General features: G+C 40.9%; 1 protein-coding gene across 1 annotated transcript in view; it reads right to left on the reverse strand.

The window, feature by feature from the left end:
- LOC132400263 (triadin-like) overlaps positions 1–24570 on the reverse strand; it is a 264638-nt gene that overhangs the window by 151509 nt on the left and 88559 nt on the right. Inside the window, exons 15-16 of the mRNA XM_059981238.1 lie at positions 12072–12116; positions 1932–1976 (exon numbers count right to left, since the gene is read on the reverse strand). Of these exons, the coding sequence (XP_059837221.1) occupies positions 1932–1976; positions 12072–12116 (90 nt within the window). The remainder of the gene's footprint in view (positions 1–1931; positions 1977–12071; positions 12117–24570) is intronic.

A 24570-nucleotide genomic window follows, 5' to 3' on the forward strand; every position in this document is an offset into this window, starting at 1 on the left:
CACATGGGTGTAATTACGCTGCGTGGGCTCGTTGGGCTGGAAGTGACAGGCATCATGCTGAGAGTATCTCCAACTCATGCTGTAGCTCACAGCTAGAGTTTGAAAGAAAAGCCAACAGTTTAAAGCAGACATTGCTTTCACTTGGAGATGGCCAAGCAGAAGATTCATAACTCAAACTTGCTTTGTCAGTTTTCCTTTATGTTTGGCTAAGAAATTAATTGATTTCATAATAAGAAAGGGTTGTGGTAGGTTTTTGATTCTGAAATCCCTAATACAATAAAGATAATGGGATATCTGATGGTTAGAAGACACATCTCCACAAGGAGAAAAATATCAGAAATAGGCTGTGAGAATGCCTTTTGATCACCAGAGCCTGACTCTAATTTTTCTAAATCATATCTGAACATCTATTTCAGTACAATTTTACAGCACTATCCACACCTCCCTTGGCTCCCCCATCTCACAGAAATGTAATGAGCATAGCTTGGAATAAACTCGGTGATTAACTTTCTGTCTAAAGTTTACGGCCTCTGCATGTATAGGTTTTTCATATTCACAGTCCTAAATAGCCAGCCCCTTATTCTGCGACTGTGACACTTTAGACAGGACACCACAGAGAGCCTTACTATCTGTGAGCTCAGCTCGAGTGACTCAGTCACAATTCCATAGGTTGCAATGGGTTCACTGCCTCCTGCTCTAACCACTACAAGTCTAGCAAAGTCTAGCTCCCCTCAGATCACAAACAAGTTCTCGATTTACTCTTTTGAGATGGCATGCTGATCTTTTATCAGGGAAAGAGATCCAAACTGCACAGCGTTGTGCAGCTGCGGTCACCAAGGCCCAACACAATGGCAGTAAAAATTCATATCCACTAGTCAAGTACTTCCCATTTGCCTTTGTAATCACTTGTTTTAGCTGTAAGTTGACATTTAGTAGCTAGTATACAAGAACACATGGATCCTTTTCAGATTCATCACATCAAGATTTCAAATATACCCTGCTTGTGATTTATGCTTTTCAGTGGATAACGTCACAATTTTCAAATTATCTTCCTTCTTGTTCATTCATTTATCTTAACTGTATTCCCTTGATGACGCTTTGCATCCATCTCCTTACTCAGAAACCTAACTAGATCTCTACTAATAGCAAATTTGGATACAGGACATTTAATCTCTTCAGTCAAATTACCAATATAGATGTGAACAGCTGAGGTCCAAACCACAGACCTCTGTTGCATCTCATGAGAAGCTGCCTGCTGACTGGAGAAATGGTCACTCAATCCCAGTCATTGCTTTCTGTCAGATAACCAGCTCTCAGTTTATGTCTGCATATTATCCCATTATCATATTCTCTAACTTACTGACTTCACTTTTTTATTGGACTTTATTGAAAGCTTCCTAAAAATCCAAATGCACCACCTCCTACTTATCTGTGAGATTCTTGATATTTCTCTCACTTTAGTAAGAAAAATGGTAAGTATGAACATGCACTTGACTAGTTCTGTTACCCATCCACTGTATAAATGTCTTTAATGAGTGAATTCAGAAACAAAATTTTAAAGAATGACCTGTGAAGTGCAGGGGTCAAAATGAAGTGTACTCTAACAATAGAAAGTGCAACAGAAGTGGGGGAGTTGAAAATTGGTAAACTGTAACAAGCCTCAGCAATAGCAATGCCCACGGGTCAGTAAGAGAAGACACAGAGACAAGAAGTTAAGCAAGTAAGAGAGAGCATTCAATTGGCTGACAAACACATGCTAAAACTGCAATTTTAATAAGGTATTCACAATGAAATTAGTATTCAAGAAAATGGCATGGGTTTCAATAGTGGAATGACAATATTGTTGATAATCTAAGTGAAGTTTATTGTCTCTGATTGGTATCCAACTGATCAGAATGTGACCATTCATATTCTTAGGATAAAAAAAATACCTTTCTTTGCCATATCAGAAGCCACAGCTTTCTTTTTCACTGGTTCTGTAAAAATGACAGAGGAACAATTAAGCTATAATTTCATTCACATCAATATCAAAACCTCTCCAAAGATGGCAAATATTTCCAGAATAGTTGGGCCTCATCTTCTGCAAATGTTTTGCCTCTCAACTGTTTGGGCTAATATCACATCCATAGCTCTGCCTGAACCTTTGTAAGTTACTATTCTTTGTGTTAATTCTCCAGAAGATTACTCTTTCATGATTCCTCCTGGCACTGGGCTAAGTTCCATAGTGTTCTGCTAAAAAATACTAGCACGGTGCTAGTATTCCAATTTGGTACACAGTTAACACAATGCTGACATAGGTTACTCCCACAGACTAAAGATGTACCAGTTGTAAGGTTAATTGGTCATTGTAACTTGTCCCATGACTAGACTAGGGGTTAAGTCAGGGGATTGCTGGGAGGCAAGGCTGAAAGGGCCAGAAGGGCCTACTTATAAATAAATAAATAAACAAGCAAACAAACAAATAAACACATACATAAAAAGACATGGTTTGTGCACAAAATAAATTAAGACGTGAGTTCAGAGAATAGCATTAAGAAACAGAAATTTTACTTACGACTTTGCAGTACTTCAACTGTAACTCACTAATTTCATGTATATATGCACAACAAACAAGCAACTTAGGTTCAATGTCTAAGAGCTGATACTGATTTTTGAAATAAATATTTGACACAGCACTGTTTTATCTGCTGGCTGAATCTGTGGCATTCAAGGCTGATGATCTAAAACTACTTCCAGTGAAGAATGCAAGCAACAGCTTCTGGCAGTCAAGAAGTTAAGAAATCTGACTACAAATGTCACCAAAAATACCTTTTCTGAGGTAAATTGTATGAAGTTATCGCCACCAACTATGAAGGAGCAAAGGATGGCGAGGCGAGTTCAAGGAGTGAGCTGGGATCGTGTGTTGGAGAATCAATGCAGATGGAGCTCTGATGCCTGTATAGTGGCCTGAGAATAAGGTTGGATCACTCTGGGCGCTGAAGGGAGAAGTCAGGGCCCAGAGAGAGGAGATTCTCTGGGCCCTAAACTGATTTGAAGAGCTTTAGAGCACCTTTGGGGTCGGAGCCTTCCACTGTTCGGTTGCCTGGTCAACTTAAATGCCGGCCCAGATAGACTGGAAAGCAGGGTGTCACTGAGGGAGCCAATTTCACTTGTTCTCCACAATGGTCATCTCTATGGTGTTGAGGCAGTGAAGACTGCCCCAGCTGCTGCGCTCCGTGCCTGCTAATATGACGAACTGAGAATTACATAGAACATAGAGATCTACAGCACATTACAGGCCCTAATCTAGAAACTTGCTAGAATTTCCCCAGCCCTCTATTTTACTAAGCTCCAGGTACCTATCTAAGAGGCTTTTAAAAGACCCAACTGTATCCACTTCTACCACCACCACTGGCAGTGCATTCCACACACTCACCATTCTCTGTGTGAAAAACTTATCTCTGACATCCCCCTTGCACCTACTTCCAAGCACCTTAAAACGATGCCCCCTTAAGTTAGCCACTTTAGCCCTGGGAAAAAGCTTCTGACTATCCATCCACATGATCAATGCCCCTCATCATTTCATACACCTCTATCAGGTCACCTCTCATCCTCTGTCAGTCCGAGGAGAAAAGCCCAAGTTCACTCAACCTATTCCCATAAGGCATTCTCCCCAATCCAGGCAACATCCTTGTAAATATCCTCTGCATATCCTATAGTATCCACATCCTTCCTGTAGTGAGGTGACCATTTCTGAACACAGTTTTCCAAGTGGGGTCTGACCAAAGTCTTGTATAGCTGTAATATTACCTCACGGCTCTTGAACTCAATCCATATAACCATATAACAATCACAGCACGGAAACAGGCCATCTTGGCCCTCCTAGTCCGTGCCGAACTCTTAATCTCACCTAGTCCCACCTACTCGCACTCAGCCCATAACCCTCCACTCCTTTCCAGTCCATATACCTATCCAATTTTACCTTAAATCCCTCGGTTGATGAATGCCAACGCACTATACACCTTCTTAACAACATTGTAAACTTGTGCAGCAGCTTTGCTGCTATCAACATAGACCCCAAGGTCTCACTGATCCTCCACTCTGCCAAGAGTCTTACCATTAATACTATATTCTGTTTTCATATTCAGAACTGAGGACACATTTTTGAAATGGAATGCTGTTGTTCACTTCAATTGTTTGCATGATCTGTAATTCTTTTTTCTTTTCCTTGCACACCAAGTGTTGATCATTTATTTTTATTTTTATTTTTTTTAAATCGGGATCTTTTGGGTTTCTTGTTTTGTGGCTACCTGTGAGCAAGCGAATCTCAATGTTGCATAATTCATTCATCCTTTGATAATAAATGTACTTTAACTTGAACTAAAGAGCAGTCCAGGTACAACCTACAGAAAGCTACTTTGAGAGTGAAGGAACAATTTGAAAGGGAGAATAAAGCTACACCTGTACATATTCCTGCAGCGTCTGATGACCCTGTGATCTCTGTCTCAGAAGCTGACATCAGAACATCTTTCAAGAGGATGAACACTCGCAAGGTGTCAGGCACTGATGGTGTACCTGGTAGGGTTCTGAAAACCCGGGCCAACTAGCTGGCAGGAGTGTTCAAAGACATCTTCAATCTTTCTCATTGCTGAAATCAGAGGTTCCACCTGCTTCAAAAGGCAATCATACCAGTGCCTAAGAAGAGAAAGGTGTGCTGCCTTAATGACTACTATCAAGTGGCACTCATTTCTACTGTGATGAAGTGTTTTGAGAGGTTGGTTATGGATAGAATCATTTTGCATAAGCAAGTACCTGGACCCACTGCAATTCGTCTATCATCACGAGAGGTCTACAAGGGATACAAACTCACTAGCTCTCCTCTCAGCCTTAGTTCACCTGGACAATAGGTATACCTACATCAGACTGCTGTTTATTGATTTCAACTCAGCATTCAACACCATCATACCTTTGGTACCAATCAATACGCTCCAAAATTTGGACACTGTACCTCCCTCTGCATCTGGATCCTTGACTTCCTCATCAGTAGACCACTGTCTATGCAGCTCCCAAAAATTACATCTCCTTGCTGACAACCTACACTGGTGCTCCTCAGGGGGCATGCTTAGCTCAATGCTCTACTGTCTCTAAAACCATGACCGTGTGGCTAGGCACAGCTCAAGCACCATCTATAAATCTGCTGATGACTCAACTATTGTTGGCAACACGTCAGATGATGACGAGGAGGCATGAAAGAGAGAGTGAGAGAGATCTGCTGGTTGAGTGGTGCCACAACAATGGCTTTGCGCTTGACGTCAGTAAGACCAAGAAATCGATTGTGGACCTCAGGAAGCGAAAGTTGAGGGAATTGAGGCTGTCCTCATCAAGGGGTCCGCAATGGAAAGGGTGAGCAGTTTCAAGTTCCTGGGCATTAACATCTCTGAAGGTCTATCCTGGGCTGAACATATTGATGAAAATGCAAAGAAGGCACAACAGACTACCTCATTATTTTTTGTTCTTTTTTTTTGCACTACTTCTTTAAGTTTTTGTACATATTTCTTTTCATATTTCTTATTAATTATTGCAATGTACTGCTTTCACCTAACAACAAATTTCTTGATAGAAACATAGAAAATAGGTGCAGGAGTAGGCCAATCAGCCCTTTGAGCCTGCACCGCCTTTCAGTATGATCATGGCTGATCATCCAACTCAGAACCCTGTACCTGCTTTCTCTCCATATCCCCTGATCCCTTTAGCCACGAGGGCCATATCTAACTCCCTCTTAAATATAGCCAATGAACTGGCCTCAACTGTTTCCTGTGGCAGAGAATTCCACAGATTCACCACTCTCTGTGTGAAGAAGTTTTTCCTCATCTCGGTCCTAAAAGGCTTCCCCTTTTTTCTTTAAACTGTGACCCCTCGTTCTGGACTTCCCCAACATCGGAAACAATCTTCCTGCATCTAGCCTGTCCAATCCCTTTAGAATTTTATACATTTCAATAAGATCCCCCCTCAATCTTCTAAATTCCAGTGAGTATAAGCCTAGTCGATCCAGTCTTTCTTCATATGAAAGTCCTGCCATCCCACGAATCAATCTAGTGAACCTTCTCTGTACTCCCTCTATGGCAAGAATGTCTTTCCTCAGATTAGGTGACCAAAACTGCACACAATATTCTAGGTGCAGTCTCACCAAGGCCTTGTACAACTGCAGTAGAACCTCCCTGCTCCCGTACTCAAATCCTTTTGCTATGAATGCCAACATACCATTTGCCTTTTTCACCACCTGCTGTACCTGCATGCCCATCTTCAATGACTGGTGTACAATGACACCCAGGTCTCGTTGCATCTCCCCTTTTCCTAATCGGCCACCGTTCAGATAATAATCTGTTTTCCTGCTCTTGCAATCAAAGTGGATAACCTCACATTTATCCACATTAAATTGCATCTGCCATGAATTTACCCACTCACCTAACCTATCCAAGTCACCCTGCATCCTCCTCACAGCTAACAACGCCGCCCAGCTTTGTGTCATCCGCAAACTTGGAGATGCTGAATTTAATTCCCTCATCTAAATCATTAATATATATTGTAAACAACTGGGGTCCCAGCACTGAGCCTTGCAGTACTCCACTAGTCACTGCCTGCCATTCTGAAAAGGTCCTGTTTACTCCCACTCTTTGTTTCCTGTCTACCAACCAATTCTCTATCCACATCAATACCATACCCCCAATACCATGTGCTTTAAGTTTGCACACTAATCTCCTGTGTGGGACCTTGTCAAAAGCCTTTTGAAAATCTAGATATACCACATCCACTGGCTCTCCCCTATCCACTCTACTAGTTACACCTTCAAAAAATTCTATAAGATTCGTCAGACATGATTTTCCTTTCACAAATTCATGCTGACTTTGTCCCATGATTTCACCTCTTTCCAAATGTGCTGTTATCACATCTTTGATAACCGACTCTAGCACTTTCCCCACCACCGATGTCAGACTAACCGGTCTATAATTCCCCGGTTTCTCTCTCCCTCCTTTTTTAAAAATGTGGGGTTACATTAGCCACCCTCCAATCCTCAGGAACTAATCCAGAATCTAAGGAGTTTTGAAAAAGTATCACTAATGCATCCACTATTTCTTGGGCTACTTTCTTAAGCACTCTGGGATGTAGAACATCTGGCCCTGGGGATTTATCTGCCTTTAATCCCTTCAATTTACCTAACACCACTTCCCTACTAACATGTATTTCCCTCAGTTCCTCCATCTCACTAGACCCGGTCCCTTATTATTTCTGGAAGATTATTTATGTCCTCCTTAGTGAAGACAGAACCAAAGTAGTTATTCAATTGGTCTGCCATGTCTTTGTTCACCTGTTTCTGACTGTAAAGGACCTACATTTGTTTTGACCAATCTTTTTCTTTTCACATACTGATAAAAGCTTACACAGTCAATTTTTATGTTCCCTGCCAGCCTTCTCTCATAATCTTTTTTCCCTTTCCTAATTAAGCCCTTTGTCCTCCTCTGCTGGTCTCTGAATTTCTCCCAGTCCTCAGGTGTGCCGCTTTTTTTTGCTAATTTATATGTTTCTTCTTTGGACTTGATACTATCCCTAATTTCCCTTACCAGCCGCATGTGCACTACCTTCCCTGGTTTATTTTTTTGCCAAACTGGGATGAACAATCGTTGTAGTTCATCGATGCGATCTTTAAATGCTTGCCATTGCATATCCACTGTCAACCCTTTAAGTATCATTTGCCAGTCTATCTTAGCTAATTCACATCTCATACCTTCAAAGTTACCCTTCTTTAAGTTCAGGACCTTTGTTTCTGAATTAATTATGTCACTCTCCATCTTAATGAAGAATTCCACCATAGTATGGTCACTCTTACCCAAGGGGCCTCGCACGACAAGATTGTTAATTAACCCTTCCTCATTGCTCAATACCCAATCTAGAATGGCCTGCTCTCTAGTTGGTTCCTCGACATGTTGGTTCAGAAAACCATCCCGCATACATTCCAAGAAATCCTTTTCCTCAGCACCCTTACCAAATTGGTTCACCCAATCTATATGTAGATTGAAGTCACCCATTATAACTACTGTTCCTTTATTGCACACATTTCTAATTTCCTGTTTAATGCCATCCCCAACCTCACTATTACTGCTAGGTGGCCTGTACACAACTCCACCAGCGTTTTCTGCCCCTTGGTGTTATGCAGCTCTACCCATATCGATTCCACATCCTCCAGGCTAATGTCCTTCCTTCCTATTGTGTTAATTTCCTCTCTAACCAGCTATGCTACCCCACCTCCTTTTCCTTCCTGTCTATCCCTCCTGAATATTGAATATCTCTGGATGTTGAGCTCCCATCCTTGGTCATCCTGGAGCCATGTCTCTGTGATCCCAACTACATCATATCCATTAATAACTATCTGCACATTCAATTCACTCCACCTTGTTACGAATGCTCCTCACATTGATGTATGCCATTAAATCTGATTCTGATTCTGAGCATAACACTATTACAGGGCCAGAGACCTGAGGTGACATCTGTCGCTGTCTGTAAGGAGTTGTGCATTCTCCCCATGACCATGTGGGTTTCCTGTGGATGCTCCAGTTTCCTCCCTCTTTACAAAGACATACGGGTTTATACGTTAATTGGTCATGGCTGCGTAACTGGCAAACATGGGTCCATTGGGTCGGAAAAGTCTTTGACCGAGCTGTAGCTCTAAATAAGTAAATATATATAAAAATGAAAAGGTAATTCACTGCTAAAGGTTGAAGAGAAGGTAGAAAGTTTAAAGGTTCTGTTATTATTTGTAGTTTGCAAGCCAAAAGTTTCATAGCATGAACTTGCTTTTTCAGCTCTTTTGTATGTTTGGCTGAGAAATTAAACTATTTCCTATTAAGGGAAGGACACTGAAGAGGGCAAGGATTTTATGACTGATGCTACCTAATACAATAAAAAGAACAGGGTATCTAATGATTGGGTGATCCATCTCCACCAGGAGAAAAATATCAGTAACAAGCAAGGAGAAGGCCTTTCGGTCACTTGGGGCTGCTCCACCATCCATCGCATTCATATCTGATCATCTATTTCAATGCAGTTTTCCTGTATCACACAGACATCCCTTGATTGAAAGGTCATGACAAATCATCATATAGGTAGGAGGGAAAATGATAATCTGGCTGAATGGTGCCACAACAACAACCTCTCACTCAATGTCAGGACCAAAATGATGATTATTGACTTCAGGAGGAGGAAACCAGAAGTCTATGCACCTGTCCTTGTTTGTGGGCTCAGCTTGTAGTGCCTTGCAAAATTTCTGTAAGTTTTAATGAAATCACTGCTTGCTGTTCTAACCACAACAAATTGAGTAAACTCAGCTCCTTTTATATCATGAACCAATTCTTGATTCACTCTTTCAAATGCGTGAGTTTATGGAATTTGTTGCCTCATGCAGCTGTGGAGGCCAGGTCATTGGGTGTATTTAAGGCAGAGATTGAGAGGTTCTTGATGGGATGGCAATCAAAGGTTACGGGGAGAAGGCCAGGAACTGGGGTCGAGGAGTAGATAGAAAAAAGGATTAGCCATGATTGAATGGTGGAGCAGACTCGATGGGCCAAATGGCCTAATTCTGCTCCTATATCTTATGGTCTTACGGCCTAGTGTACAAGAGCACATGGGGTCTCATAAACAGCAGCATTACACAAATCCTTAAGATATTAAAAATACCTTAATATTCTGCTTGAGCACCACCGAGGATAACAATTTTCAAATTATTTTCCTTTCTGTAGTTTTGTCTCTTTGTTCATTTTATATTCTTATCTTATCTGCATCCCCTTGAAGCCATTTTATATCCATCTCCCTACTCAGAAATCCAGCTAGGTCTCTGCTATTAGTAAACTTGGATATATGACATTTGGACTCCTCAGAAAAACCATTGATATAGGTGTAAACAGTTGAGATTCAAACCACAGATCTCTGTTTCACTCCATGAGAAGTTCCCTACTGACTGGAGTGCTTTCTTCAGATAACCCATCTCAATTTATAACCCATCAGTATATGATTTCCATCTTCACGTTTTCTATCTTAATCATCAGCATTGTTTGTTGGTAACTTATTGAAAGCTTCCCGAAAATCCAAATGCACAAACTTCCACTTCTTTGTGAAATAATTAACTTCTCTCTCACTTTAGTAACAAAGATCAGATGGAAAATAAAAACATGTTCTGGGCTAGTTCTGTTACCTATCCAAGGTATAATTGCCCTTAATGAGTAAGTTGAGAAGCAAAACTTTGAAGATTGACCTATAATAGGCAAGCTCAAATGGGAAAGTACCTCAACAGCAGTAAGTGCATCAGGAATGGGAAAATCGTTTATCAGTAAACTGGAACAAGACTCAGCAATAGGAATGTCCATGGGATAATGAGCACATTATTTGGCCAAGTCAATCAAGTATGAAAAAGCTTTAAATCAGCAATCACAATTTACAATTTTAATATTTACATGTAAATTTAGTATTCTATAACATTACATGGCATTCAACAGTGGAACAAAAATATTATTGGTTTATAATATTGTTATTGGTAATTAATGGTTAATGATTACTGGTAATCCGGGAAATTATAGGCTGGTAAGTTTGACGTCAGTAGTAGGTAAATTATTGGAAGGAGTACTAAGAGATAGGTTCTACAAGTATTTGGATAGACAGAGACTTATTAGGGAGAGTCAACATTGCTTTGTCCATGGTAGGTCATGTTTAACCAATCTATTAGATTTCTTCGAGGAGGTTACGAGGAAAGTGGATGAAGGGAAGGCAGTGGATGTTGTCTACATGGACTTCAGTAAGGCCTTTGACAAGGTCCTGCCTGGGAGGTTAGTTAGGAAGGTTCAGTCATTTGGTATAAATGGTGAGGTAGTAAATTGGATTAGACATTGGCTCAATGGGAGAAGTCAGAGAGTGGTAGTGGAGGATTGCTTCTCTGAGTGGAGGCCTGTGACTAGTGGTGTGCCGCGGGGATCAGTGTTGGGTCCATTGTTATTTGTCATCTATATCAATAATCTGGATGATAATGTGGTAAATTGGATCAGCAAATTTACTGATGATACAGAGAGGTGTGGTGGACAGTGAGGAAGGTTTTCCAAGCTTGCAGAGGGATTTGGACCAGCTGGAAAAATGGCTAAAAAATGGCAGATGGAGTTTAAAACAGACAAGAGTGAGGTATTGCACTTTGGAAGGACAAACCAAGGTAGAACATACAAGGTAAATGGTAGGACACTGAGGAATGCAGTAGAACAGAGGGATCTGGGAACACAGATACATAATTCCCTAAAAGTGACATCACAGGTAGATAGGGTAGTAAAGATCTTTTGGCACATTGGCCTTTATATATCAAAGTATTGAGTATAAGAGTTGGAGTGTTATGGTGAGGTTGTATAAGACATTTGTGAGGCCGAATTTGGAGTTTTGTGTGCAGTTTTGGCCACCTAGTTACAGGAAGGATACTAATAAGGTTGAAAGAGTGCAGAGAAGGTTTACAAGGATGTTGCAGGAACTTGAGAAACTGAGTTACAGAGAAAGGTTGAATAGATTAGGACTTTGTTCCTTGGAGCATAGAAAAATGAGGGGTGATTTGATAGAAGTAAATAAAATTATGATGGGTATAGATAGAGTGAATACAAGCGGGCTTTTTCCACTGAGGATAGCGGAGAAAAAAAAACAGGGGACATGGCTTCAGGGTGAAAAGGAAAAAGTTTAAAGGGAACTTTAAGGGGGCTTCTTCACACAGAGAGTGGTGGGAGTGTGGAATGAGCTGCCAGATGAAGTGGTAAATGCGGGCTCACTTTTAACATTTAAGAAAAACTTGGACAGGTACATGGATGAGAGGTGTATGGAGGGATATGGGCCAGGTGCGGATCAGTGGGACTAGGCAGAAAAATGGTTCGGCACAGCCAAGAAGGGCCAAAAGGCCTGTTTCTGTGCTGTAATGTTCTATGGTTCTATTGTGATGTTTAAGAGATGTTTATTGTTCTTCACTGGCATCCAACTGATCAGAAATGCGCTCAATCATATTCTCAGAAGATTAAAATAAGTACCTTTCTTTGCCTTATCAGAAGCTGGAGCCTTCTTCTTCTCCATTTCTGCAAAAGTGACAGGAAATTTTAAAATATGAATTCATAGTCACCAATAGCAAAATCTGTACACACATGCTGAGTATTTCTTACACATTCAGGTTTTATTTAAGTCTCCTATCATCTGCAATATTTTTGCTTTTGAACTACAGAGACACACTTCATGTCCTATACCTCTGCCTGAAATGTTGCAAGTTACAATGCTTGAGACACTCATTTAGGTTCCTGTTAAATTGGCTGAAGTTAACTGTTTCAACAACCTCCCTGCAGATATTAACATCCTTTGTTGAAACAATATTCTTTGTCCCCTTTACCCTTTAGCTATCTCTTCCCATGTGTCCAATGATTGTAATGTTCATGCAATGTTTTACAAAAATAAGTTAAGCTATATCATTATAAAATTAAGCAAGAGGACGTGCTGGCGCTTTTGGAAAGCATCAAGTTGGATAAGTCATGGACAAGACGTACTCCAGGCTACTGTGGGAAGTGAGGGAAGAGATTGCTGAGCCTCTGGCAATGATCTGTGCATCATCAATGGGGATGGGAGAGGTTCCGGAGGATTGGAGGGTTGCAGATGTTGTTCCCTTATTCAAGAAAGGGAGTAGAGATAGCCCAGGAAATTATAGACCAGTGGGTCTTACTTCAGTGGTAGGTAAGTTGATGGAAAAGAGAGGCAGGATTTATGAACATTTGGAGAGACATAATATGATTAGGAGTAGTCTGCATGACTTTGTCAAAGGCAGGTTGCGCCTTACGAGCCTGATTGAATTTCTTGAGAAAGTGACTGAACACGTTGGTGAAGGTAGAGCAGTAGATGTAGTGTATATGGATTTTAGCAAGGCATTTGACAAGGTGCCCCACACAAGGCTTATTGAGAAAGTAAGGAGGCATGGGATCAGAGAGATCTTGCAACTCCATTGGCTATTCAAAGCTGCTGCGCAGGTTGACTTTGTGGTTAAGAAAGCATATGGTGCATTGGCTTTCATCAACTGTGGGATTGAGTTTAAGAGCCGAGAGGTAAGGTTACAGCCATATAGGATCCTGGTCAGACCCCACTTGGAGTACTGTGCTCAGTTCTGATCGCCTCACTACAGGAATGATGTGGAAACCATAGAAAGGGTGCAGAGGAGATTTACAAGGATGTTGCCTGAATTGGGGAGCATGCCTTATGGGAATAGATTGAGTGAACTTGGCCTTTTCTCCTTGGAGTGATGAAGGTTGAGAAGTGACCTGATAAAGGTGTTTAAGGTGATGAAAGGCATTGATCATGTGGATAGTCAGAGGCTTTTCCCCAGGGCTGAAATGGCTATCATGAGAGGGCACAGTTTTAATGTGCTTGGAAGTAGGCACAGAGGAGATGTCAGGTGTAAGTTTTTCTCGCAGACAGTGGTGAGAGCATCGAATGGGCTGTCAGTAACAGTGATGGAGGTGGATATGATAGGGTCTCCTGGATAGGCACACGGAGCTTAGAAAAATGTGGTCAATAGTAGTAGTCTCTCAAAGTCCAATGAAGATGAATGTGTTGCGCTGTCAACGTCTGTGGGCATGCATATGGCTTCTGAGGCCAAAGTCCGAAGCACAGATATGGTTGGAGATGGGGCAAGGAGCACCGCCTGTTAGGGCAGGAGCGGACACCTTCCTGTGTCTTTCTTGACTCGCCTTGAGGCGCTGCATGCGCCAGTTGGCTTGGAAGTTGTCTGCTGCCTTGGAGCATAGATTGCGCGCAAAATAGAGGGCTATGTATAACCCCAGGTAATTTCTATATTAAGTACATGCTCACCACAGCATTGTGGGCCAAAGGGCCTGTATTGTGCTGTAGGTTTTCTATGTTTCTATGTCTCTATGTTCTATGATTTCATTTATTTATTTATTGATACTACATTTAGTAAGCCCTTCCAGCCCTTTAAGCCACGCTGCCCAACATCCCTGATTAACCTTAATCTAATCACAGGACAATTTACAATGACCAACGCAGTCATTTTCCCTACCCAATTCGTCTGGGACTGTGAGAGGAATCTGGAGCACCAATGGAAAAATCCACATGTATCCAATGGGGAGGTCATGCAGAGACTCCTCACAGAATTGTGTCGGAATTAAGCTCTGACTTAATTAACATCAACAATAAATTAAGCCATGCCTTGAGTTGCAAAAGTGTCACGCTAACCACCATGCTACTCTGGTACGCAGAGAGAAAGCATTAGGAAACAGAAATCTCACTGAATTTATGTGCCATTTCCAGCACTGTAACCTATCAATGCTGTGAACATATACACTACAAACTAATCAACCTGCCTTCACCTACTTGGTGTTAATATTGTACTTTGAAATAAACATTTCAAACATTATACTGTTTAATCTTCTTCATGTGTCAGAATTGGTTGATCTCTGAAGTGTAAAGTTGTAATTTCAATTGGGTATCAAAATGTTAGCGAGAATTGTTTACTTGAAAGTACCAGGCAATCAGATAATGCATTTCACATTATGTTCCATTCCCTAAGTACCCCCATTCTGTTAATGCAGGCAAGTAACAAACGCCAGATTACATTCTCCACTTCAAAAAGGCCAAACATAGGTCAAACAAAAAACTATTTCTTTTGTTCCACAGGGGTCAGTGTTGGGACCACTGCTTTTTACGATGTATGTCAATGATTTGGACTACGGTATTAATGGATTTGTGGCTAAATTTGCCGATGATACAAAGATAGGTGGAGGAAATAGAGAGCCTGCAGAGAGACTTAGATAGTTTAGGGGAATGGGCAAAGAAGTGGAAAATGAAATACAATGATGGAAAGTGCATGGTCATGCACTTTGGTGGAAGAAATAAATGGGCAGACTATTACTTAGATGGAGCGAGAATTCAAAATACAGAGATGCAAAGGGACCTGGGAGTCCTTGTGCAAGATACCCTAAAGGTTAACCTTCTGGTTGAGTCAGTTATGAAGAAGGCAAATGCAATGTTGGCATTCATTTCTAGAGGTATAGAATATAAGAGCCGGGATGTGATGTTGAAGCTCTATAAGATGCTCATGTGACCACACTTGGAGAATTTTTGGGCTACTTGTTTTAGAAAGAATATACTGACATTGGAGAGAGCTCAGAGAAGATTCATGAGAATGATTCCAGGAATGAAAGGGTTACTGTATGAGGAACATTTGGCAGCTCTTGGGCTGTATTCCCTGGAGTTCAGGAGAATGATGGGGGATCTCATAGAAAGATTCAGAATGTTAAAAGGCCTGAACAGATTAAATATGACAAGCACTTTTCCCATGGTAGGAGATTCTAGGACAAGAGGGCATGACATCAGGACCAAAGGATGTCCTTTTAGAACTGAGATGTGGAGAAATTACTTCAGTCAGAGGGTGGTAAATCTGGAATTTGTTGCCATGAGTGGCTGTGGAGGCCAAGTCATTGGGTATATTTAAAGCAGAAAAAGATAGGTTCTTGATTAGCCAGGGCACCAAAGAGTATTGGGTGAAAGCAGGGGAGTGGGGATGACTGGAAGAATTGGATCAGCCCATGATTGAATGGTGGAACAGACTCAATGAGCCAAATGGCCTACTTCTGCTCCTATATCTTATGGTCTTATGGCCTAATGAAAACAGCTCTTGTCAGGAGCTTGAAAGGAAAAACAAACAATTAAAATGTGTTTTTATTTAGCCATGAAGATGGCCAATCAAAAAATTCATGTAACACAGAATTGATTTTTTTCTCAGTTCTTTCCGTATTTTGGCTGAGAAAGGTTACAATTTCAGATTAAGCAAGGGAACACATTACTAAAGGCATCTAATACAAACCATACAGGACATTGTATGACTGGGAATCCAACTCCATCAATCTGTTGATATAGCTTTCACTAAAGAAAATTATGTGTAGAGCTGACCCAGTAACTGCTTTTGTTAATCATGCATTGACATTTTATATTTCACAATTAGGTGGAAATTCCGATAGTGAATCCTGTATTAAACACATTACTACATTGAGGCAGGGGAAAGGAGATTTATAATTACACATCATCTCAATCTAATGATTTTCTGAGTTTTCTTCCATTATTGTCCTATCATTAACACTTTGTCCAAGATTCTTGAATACATCATCATCATTATCAATCCTTCACTTACTCACCAAACCAAAAATCTTTTCCCCTCTCCAAGTCATCACTGGAATCTACTGTAATTCTGGTTATTATACTTTAGTCTTCTTTGCCATAGGCAACATGATTGCAACTCCTTTCCTTCCTCCATGTACCACTCATCTGCCCACAAACCCCATAACTTCAGCCACTGCTCCTGTAAGTGGTAACATTTGCTCCTGTTATGTCACTCCTACCCATTCCAAATAATTTGCTACAACTCCGGCAAAGTGCTCTGCTCCATCTTATGGATTGCCTGGGATTCCCATTAACGTTCTTTTTGAATTCTTCATTTTCTTCATTTAGTTGCTGAACCTTAGCACTGTCTCCTGTAAATATTTAATCAGCTTTCATATATTTGTTGCTTTAAATCATCTGCATTTGGTTTATGTTGTCGAAGAAGCATAACTTTTTCCAGTTAAAAATATTGGAAGCCAGCGAGGCTGCTCACACTTCTACAGTTTTCAACAAAGAACTGTGCTGTGTGCTTAATATCTCATTGATATTTGAGAAATTTTGTAAATATATAGTTTGATTAAGAATTCTTGTTCATTTAAATAATTAAGTATGGGCTGTAAGTAAACATACGTGAATTGCATATGTCATGATGCTATCACATGATACGTGTGTGCCTCAGTTCAAATAAAAAACAAACTTAAGATTCACATCTGTCGGGTCTCTTGTTTTCCTTTGGATTCGTTTAATGTTTTGAAACTATAAAACATCACAGACTGACATTCAGGTCTCCAGTTCTAACTATTATCAAGGGAATTTTGTTCCAGCTGTGTAACAGAACTCAACTCCATAGCTAACATTTCTCTGCCTCATAACCTCCTCAGTCATTTTGACGTGGGATGGAAAAGCAAAGAGGTCCTGAAAAGAGAATTTAGAGAGCTGAGAAGCAGGACTTCCCAGGTAGTAATTTCTAGATTGCTACCTGCGCCAGACACCAGTGATGGTAGAAACAAGATGATTTGGCAGATTAGTGAGTGGCTGAGAAGCTGGTGCAAGGTGCAGTGCTTCAGGTTTGTGGATCACTGGGACCTCTTCTGGGAGAGGTATAACCTGTTCAAAAGTGACAGGTTGCATTTGAACCCAAGGAGAACCAATATTCTTGTGAGCTGGATTGTAGAGCTGCTGAAGAGGGTTTAAACTAACTTGGCCGGGAGTGGGAACCAGTGTGAAGGGACTCAAGATAGGATGGATGCTAAAAAAGCAACGATAGCGTGCAGTCAGACTGTCAGGAAGGGCAGGCAGATGATAGGACAAAATTGCAGCCAGCAGGGTGAGTATGTGCATTGGGGACGCAGAATCAAAAAGTGTAGCAAATACAGTACTCAAAGTGTTAGCTCTCAATGCACGGAGTATAAGAAGTAAGGTGGATGATTTTGTGGCACTATTACAGATTGTCAGATATGATGTTATGACCATCACTGAATCATAGCTGAAGGATGGTTGGAGTTGGGAGCTGAATGTGCAAGGTTACACGTTGTATCTTTAACTTATTAAACAGTTCCTGACCGGGTTTTCTTTGCACCTTATTCAGGCAAGGAATGGATCTGTTTTGTGGCATATCTTTATACAGAAGTCCACTATGTGTTCAAGTTATCAACCCAAAAAGCTTAAACTGAAATCTAATTACAATTTGATGCAGTTTAATCAATAACTTGGTGGTATGTTTCGCTATTGGTTATTTTGCTCAGTATTGTTTTAACTTTATTGATTACCATTCTGCTTTGATTCAATTTATATGGATAAGGCTTCAATTTTCTGAAATAATTAATCTACTTGCCATTCCACTTGGCCTGGGATTACCTGGGCAATAGTAATACCTACTTTGGGCTGCTGCTTATTGATTTCAGTTCAGCGTTCAACACAAGTTCTAATCAACAAGCTCCAAAACAGTGGGCCTCAACTGGATCCTTAACTTCCCCACCGGAAGATCACAGCCTGAGCAGATTGGAAATAACATCTCCTCCTCGCTGACAATCAACACCGACGACCCTCAATGATGCATGCTTAGCCTACTTCCCTACCCTCTGCACCCACGTCTCTGTGGCTAGGGACAGTTTAAATGCCATCTATAAATCTGCTGATTTCACAAGTGTTGTTGGTAGAGGATGAAGAGGCATACAGGAATGAGAAAGATCAGCTGGTTGAGTGGTGCTGCAACAACAACCATGTCAGCAGACCAAAGAATTGATTGCAGACTTTAGGAAAGAGAAGTTGAAGGAGTGCACACTAGTCCTCATTGATAGATCAGAAATGAAAAGGGTGAGCAATTTCAAGTCCCTGGCTTTTTTCAGCTCTGAAGATCTACTCTGGACCCAATCACAAAGAAGGCACGACAGCATCTCTACTTCATTAGGAGTTTGAGAAGACTTGGCATGTCACCGAAGACACTCACAATTTTCTACGGATGTACTTGGGACAGCATTTTATCTGTCTGCATCACCATCTGGTAAGACGGGGCCTCTGAATGGGTTGAGACTAAGCTGCAGAAATGTTACTGTAGAAACTCAGCCAGCACCATCATAGGTGATGCACCAACAATAACTCTCTCTGAGACGTGAAGTCAAGATATCGGCTTTTATTGACTGGAAAAAAAGAACAAGCCATAGTTGACGACCATACTACATCCTGGAGAATGAGGTCTGAGCCTGGCCTCTCTGTCTCCAGGATGTAGTATGGTGGTCAACCACTGCTTGTACCTTCTTCCAGTCAATTAAAGCCGATATCTCGCCTCATGTCTCAGAGAGTTATTGATGGTGCATCAAAGGTGTCATCCATTATTAAGGACCTAATTCACTCAGTCCATGCCCTCTTCTCACTGCTGCCATCAAAGCGGAGGTACAAGAGCCTGAAGGCACACACTCAATGTTTCAGGAACAGCATCTTCATTACTGTCATTAGATTTTCAATGGATTTTGACTCCATGAATGCTACCTCACTCTATTCTTCTCTCCTCTCTTTTTATGCCTCTTATTTAATTTATTTTAAATATATTCTTAATGCAATTTATAGTTTTTTTATTAGATGTTCCATATACTGCTGCCGCAAAACAACAGATTTCAGAACATATGCCAGTGAAATTTAAACCTGATTCTGATTCTGCCCCTAAACCATGCTGATTTTTTTCCAGCACAGCCCCTGAAGGGAGCCCAGATGCCTCAACCTATCAGCCAATGGATTTACGGTGGACAGATAAAGTTTAAAATAATATATTTAAAACATTAAAATCATATTCATACATTAAATATTAATTTAAAACTTTGAAACTAAATGATATAATTTGCATCCTTTCCGTAGCAGTCAGTGTCTCTAGCTGATTTGAATAGACCACTATACTTGCATTAAGTTTAACCTGGTACAAGCTGAACATGTAGGGTTCCCCAGTTTGGGAGTTTGGCAGCCAATGAAAGATCATGCTGCCTCCTTGTGTGCCATGGAGAATCCAGCAGCATAGGTAGCTTCAAGTAACGGAGCAAAGCAAAGGTATGACTGTTACATCATACCAACACTTGGACTGTAAAATCACTGTTTAATTCTTTGTTCTACAATCAAAGCATTGCTGGCCATGTGAATGTTTATTTAAAATTCCTAATTGTGCTTCAGTCAAGAAAGCTCACCGATGCCTCTACTTTCTGAGGAAGCTGAAGAGAGCGGGACAATGTACATCAATACTCATGGCCTTCTGCAGATGCACAGTTGAAAGCATTTTAACCTGCTGCATTACGGTGTGGTACAGTAACTCCCTGGACAGGAGGGCTGGACAATGGGTGGTTAATACCGTGCAATGAATCTCTGGCACCAGCCTATCTGCCATCAACAACATACAGTATATTCAGAATAAAGCCGCAATATTATGAAAGATCCCACCCGTATGCCAGTGGGCTGTTTGTCCCAGTCCCATTAAGGAAGAAGATACGCCACACCATGCCATGACCACCAGACGGTTACATTCCCCAAGCTGTCAGGCTGATCAACACTTACACCCATTAACAAACCCCTCCAGATCCCCAACACAACCACTTCATCATTTCCTGCTCGAATCAGAGTCATCGTATGCACAGATACTCCAGTACCTATAGATTCCTATCGCTACTTTATGTACATACAATAAAGTGTATACTTCTGTGTGTATACTGTAAGCTAATCTTACGTATTTACATTTATTGTGTTTTTATTGTGATATTTATGCTTATTGTGTTTTTTTTTATGTTGCATCGGATCTGGAGTAACCTGGGCAATTAACAGCAGAACATTAACTACTGTACCCAGTGTAACGCACACTATGTGATGGAGGGAATAAATGTTTAGGATGGTGGATCAAATTGGATGCTTTGTTCAAAGATGGTGCTGGTGAACCATGGTGATGGGGGAAATTACAAAATTTCTAAATACACTGCTTCTGAAGTACTGTCACAGCAATCTGCAGCCTGTAATTTCCCTGTAAGCAATGTACTTTTGAACCATCTTAATGCTCTATATGTACAAACGTTTATACTTTGATAATAAATTTTCCTTTAACCTTGTCCTTCAGATTGGGCTACCTGAATGACATTAGGAATGCACTCTTATGGTCAACTGCTGTATTCCATCATGCCTCAGACTTGTGCCTTGTAGATAGTGGGAAGGCTTTGGGTTGTAAAGACACGAGTCACCCGTTGAGGAGGACACAGCGCTTGATACATTTTTGTAGTCATGGCATTTATGTGGCTGGTCCAGTTGACCTTCTTGTCAACGGTGACCTCTAGGACATTGGTGGTAGAACATTCAGCACAGGTAAAGCCATTGAATGCAAAGACAAGTCATAGGTATACCCTTGTTGAAAATGGTCATTATCTGGTGCCTCTTGGTGTAAGTGTTCTCAGTCTGAGCCTGAATGTTATCAGGTCTTGTTGTTTGCTATCTTTGGTTGTTTTATTTTCTAAGGAGCAGCAAGTAGAATTCAAAGTGGAAAATCATTAGCTAATATCCCCATTTCTTACGTTGTGATGGAAAGTGAGGTTGCTGCTGAAGATGGTTGGGCCCAGGACACTGTCATGAAGAACAGTAATGTCCTGGGGCTGGTGTATGTAATGTAATGGGTGACAGATGACACAAATAGATCATAATAGAAACTGTTCTACATAATTCACAAACACCATCTTTGAGTTGTTGTGTTCACGTTAAGAACACAACATCATGTCAAAATGTAACAGCGTCAGTGTAAGGTTATTGAATTTAGTTTGTTCATAATGGAAGTAAAGGGCTGTGGCTTTTGCATGTTTTATTCACAAAATCCTACATTGGGATGATTATCTCTGACAACTGAAACCATCTTCTATTCTGCGTGCCCTTTGAGTTATATGGGTGAATCGCAACATTAGTACTGGCAAGAGCAGAGGAAGCCTGCTCTGTTAACTCTCAAGACTTTGAGACACAGAAAGCTATGCCCAAGTACTAGAAGAGGGGATTGTTACAGAGTGGCGCCCATTGGTTGGTATGGATAGTTCCATGTTGGACGTTTCATCTCTGCTTAACTCCAAGTTCTATTTCAGATTCAGCATTAGCCATTTCAGCAAGATTCCTCAGTAACATATTTCAGATAATGTATCTCCTCTATATATAATTAGACAAGCTTATTACCAATTACATTTATTATATTATTTATTGTGAGAAATCTACCTGAAGCCGGTATCAATTCTGGAATGCAAACATCCTCAAAAGAGTTTCCAGAGCCAGCATTAGTCTACATCACTTTAGCCACCTGTGCTGCCAGATGGCCGGTCTTGCTTCCATAGCACCATAGAACACTACAGCACAGTACAGGCCCTTCTGACCTCCATGTTGCCGACCCATATAATCCTTAAAAAAAAGTACTAAACCCACATTTCCCGATAATCCTCCATTTTTCTTTCATCCATGTGCCTGTCCAAGAGGCTCTTAAATACCCCTAATGTTTTAGCCTCCACCACCATCCCTGGCAAGTCATTCCAGGCACTCATAACCCTCTGTGTAAAAAACTTACCCCTGATGTCTCCCCTAAACTTCCCTCCCTTAATTCTGTACATATGCCCTCTGGTGTTTGCTATTGGTGCCCTGGGAAACAGCTACTGACTATCCACTCTATCTATGCCTCTCATAATCTTATAGACCTCTATCAAGTCCCCTCTCATTCTTCTACGCTCCAAAGAGAAAGGACCCAGCTCTGCTAACCTTGCTTCATATGAATTGTTCTCCAAACCAGGCAACATCCTGGTAAATCCCCTCTGCAACCTCTACATAGCTTCCACATCCTTCCTATAATGAGGTGACCATTGGGCTTGATGTAAAATCCAGAAGGGTAATAGGCTCTTTCCAAGATTTCCCAGTTCTATCAAATCTGTCCCTGAACCTGAACCACACTTAACCTGGTGCAACACAGTATTACCTCTACAAATCAATGAAATACATTATCTGCTCAGAGAGAGTTGATCGTAAAGTTTTCAATACTAATTTCAGTTACTTTTAATAATCGATTTGTTCTAGTATGGCATGAGTCTTTAGAATTATAAAGTTGAGAACAAAGAACTAATATTTTTGAACAATCTGCTTAATTTATCCTGAGTGTTAATGAAACATGACCACCACTGGTGCTGTCCGCATAGAACCTGCAGGTTCTCCCTTTCAGCATGTGGATGCTTCATTGTCCTCACAGATCTCAGAGAAAGGTGGAGACCACAAGATACTGCAGATGCTGGAATCTGGACCAACAAACAATTTGCTGGAGGAATCCTGTGGGCCGAGCCGCAGCTGTGAGGGGTCGGAGGAAAAAAGAATTGTCAGATGTTTCTGTTTAAACCCCTGTTTCAGGACAATTGTCCAGCAAGTTGTCTGTTAGCCCACTAAAGGATGTATAGGTTGGGAGGTCAAGTGGCCACTGATAAGTGGCCTTGTGTAAGTGAGACCTAGAATTTAGGGGAGGTGATGTGAATATGGAAAGAATAAAATTGAGATCAATACAGGGGTAGTGCTTTTTGGTGTTTGATGCACATATTGGACTGATGGGCTTGTTTCCATACTGCAGTCTGGACTCCACTCAATGTCTGGGAATATTAAAGAGATCTAAAAGCTCCAGCTTCTCCAAGTGCAAGGGCTGGGGTTTCAATGGTTGCCAAAACCATTTTGTGAATGTTGAGAGAAATCCCCTATGCTGCTTAGGTCCATGCCAAAATAATGGGAGCCAGGCTTTGTGGAGAAAACAGTATGGCACAGGGACAGGCAGGAGCAATGGTGGATCTGCCGCGTTCTATCATTTGTGCCATTGCATCTTTATTTACAGATCTGGAGACCTTGTGCTGCTGTGCAGATCTTTCTGGCTGCCTAGGAAGTTCACAGCTGTTATCATCACAGCAGTGCATGTTCTGCCACAGGCTGACACTGACCTGGCTTTCACGGAACTGTATGGGGGACATCACATGATGACGTAGGATCGAGATGTGGAAATCCAGCTCTCACGTAAAAAACCAGTAAAATAATGTTTAAGTGAAGAAAAGTTAGTAAATACTTTTTAAAAATTACTTATAAACTACTCAGGATTGTCTTAAGATATGTCTCCTAAACAGAAGTAGAAGAAAACTACTACTTTGAAGACAACACAAGTTGGAAAAGAATCAAGGCTGGCAGCCATGAAAGAGCCTCGGGCTCAAGTGCATTTTACCTCCAGCGATACAGAACAGGAAACTGCGGCAACATCAACCGTTTCCAAAAAAAAACGAGCAACAGGAATTGCACATGCGTGAAGGAAGGGGCATGTGCAAACATGAGCAACCCAAACTACAAATCCCAGCTATGATCGGAACTGAAAGTGAAAATGAATATGAGGTGGAATCAGATTCTCTGGATAAATCAGATGAAAATGAAGAGACAAACAAAGAAGAGCAACAGGAAGAGGTTGGAGGTGATATTGGAGACATAAAAAAGGCTTGCTGCAAATAATGCATGAATTAAAAGCATTAAAAGTAACAAAAGAGATATTAAAATATGAAGATTATGTTTGATAAAATGATGAAAAGACAGGACAAAATGGACAAGAAAATTAAAAAACTTAGAAGAAATAACGGGAGACACCATTGATAGAGTGAATAAAATGGAAGATAATATTTCTGCCTGGACATCAGAAAGAAAATAGTTGTTGGATGTACTTGAAAATTTTAACAGACAAAATAATATTAAGATTGTTGGACTTAAAGAAGGTATAGGGGGAGAGGATCCAATAATTTTTTTTCAAAAATGGATTCTGGAAATATTGGAAATGGAAGAAGGAACCCAGTTAATTGAAATTGAAAGGGCTCACAGAGCCTTAAGATC

Source organism: Hypanus sabinus, chromosome 10, assembly GCF_030144855.1.
Source record: "Hypanus sabinus isolate sHypSab1 chromosome 10, sHypSab1.hap1, whole genome shotgun sequence".
Taxonomy (NCBI): Eukaryota; Metazoa; Chordata; class Chondrichthyes; order Myliobatiformes; family Dasyatidae; genus Hypanus; species Hypanus sabinus.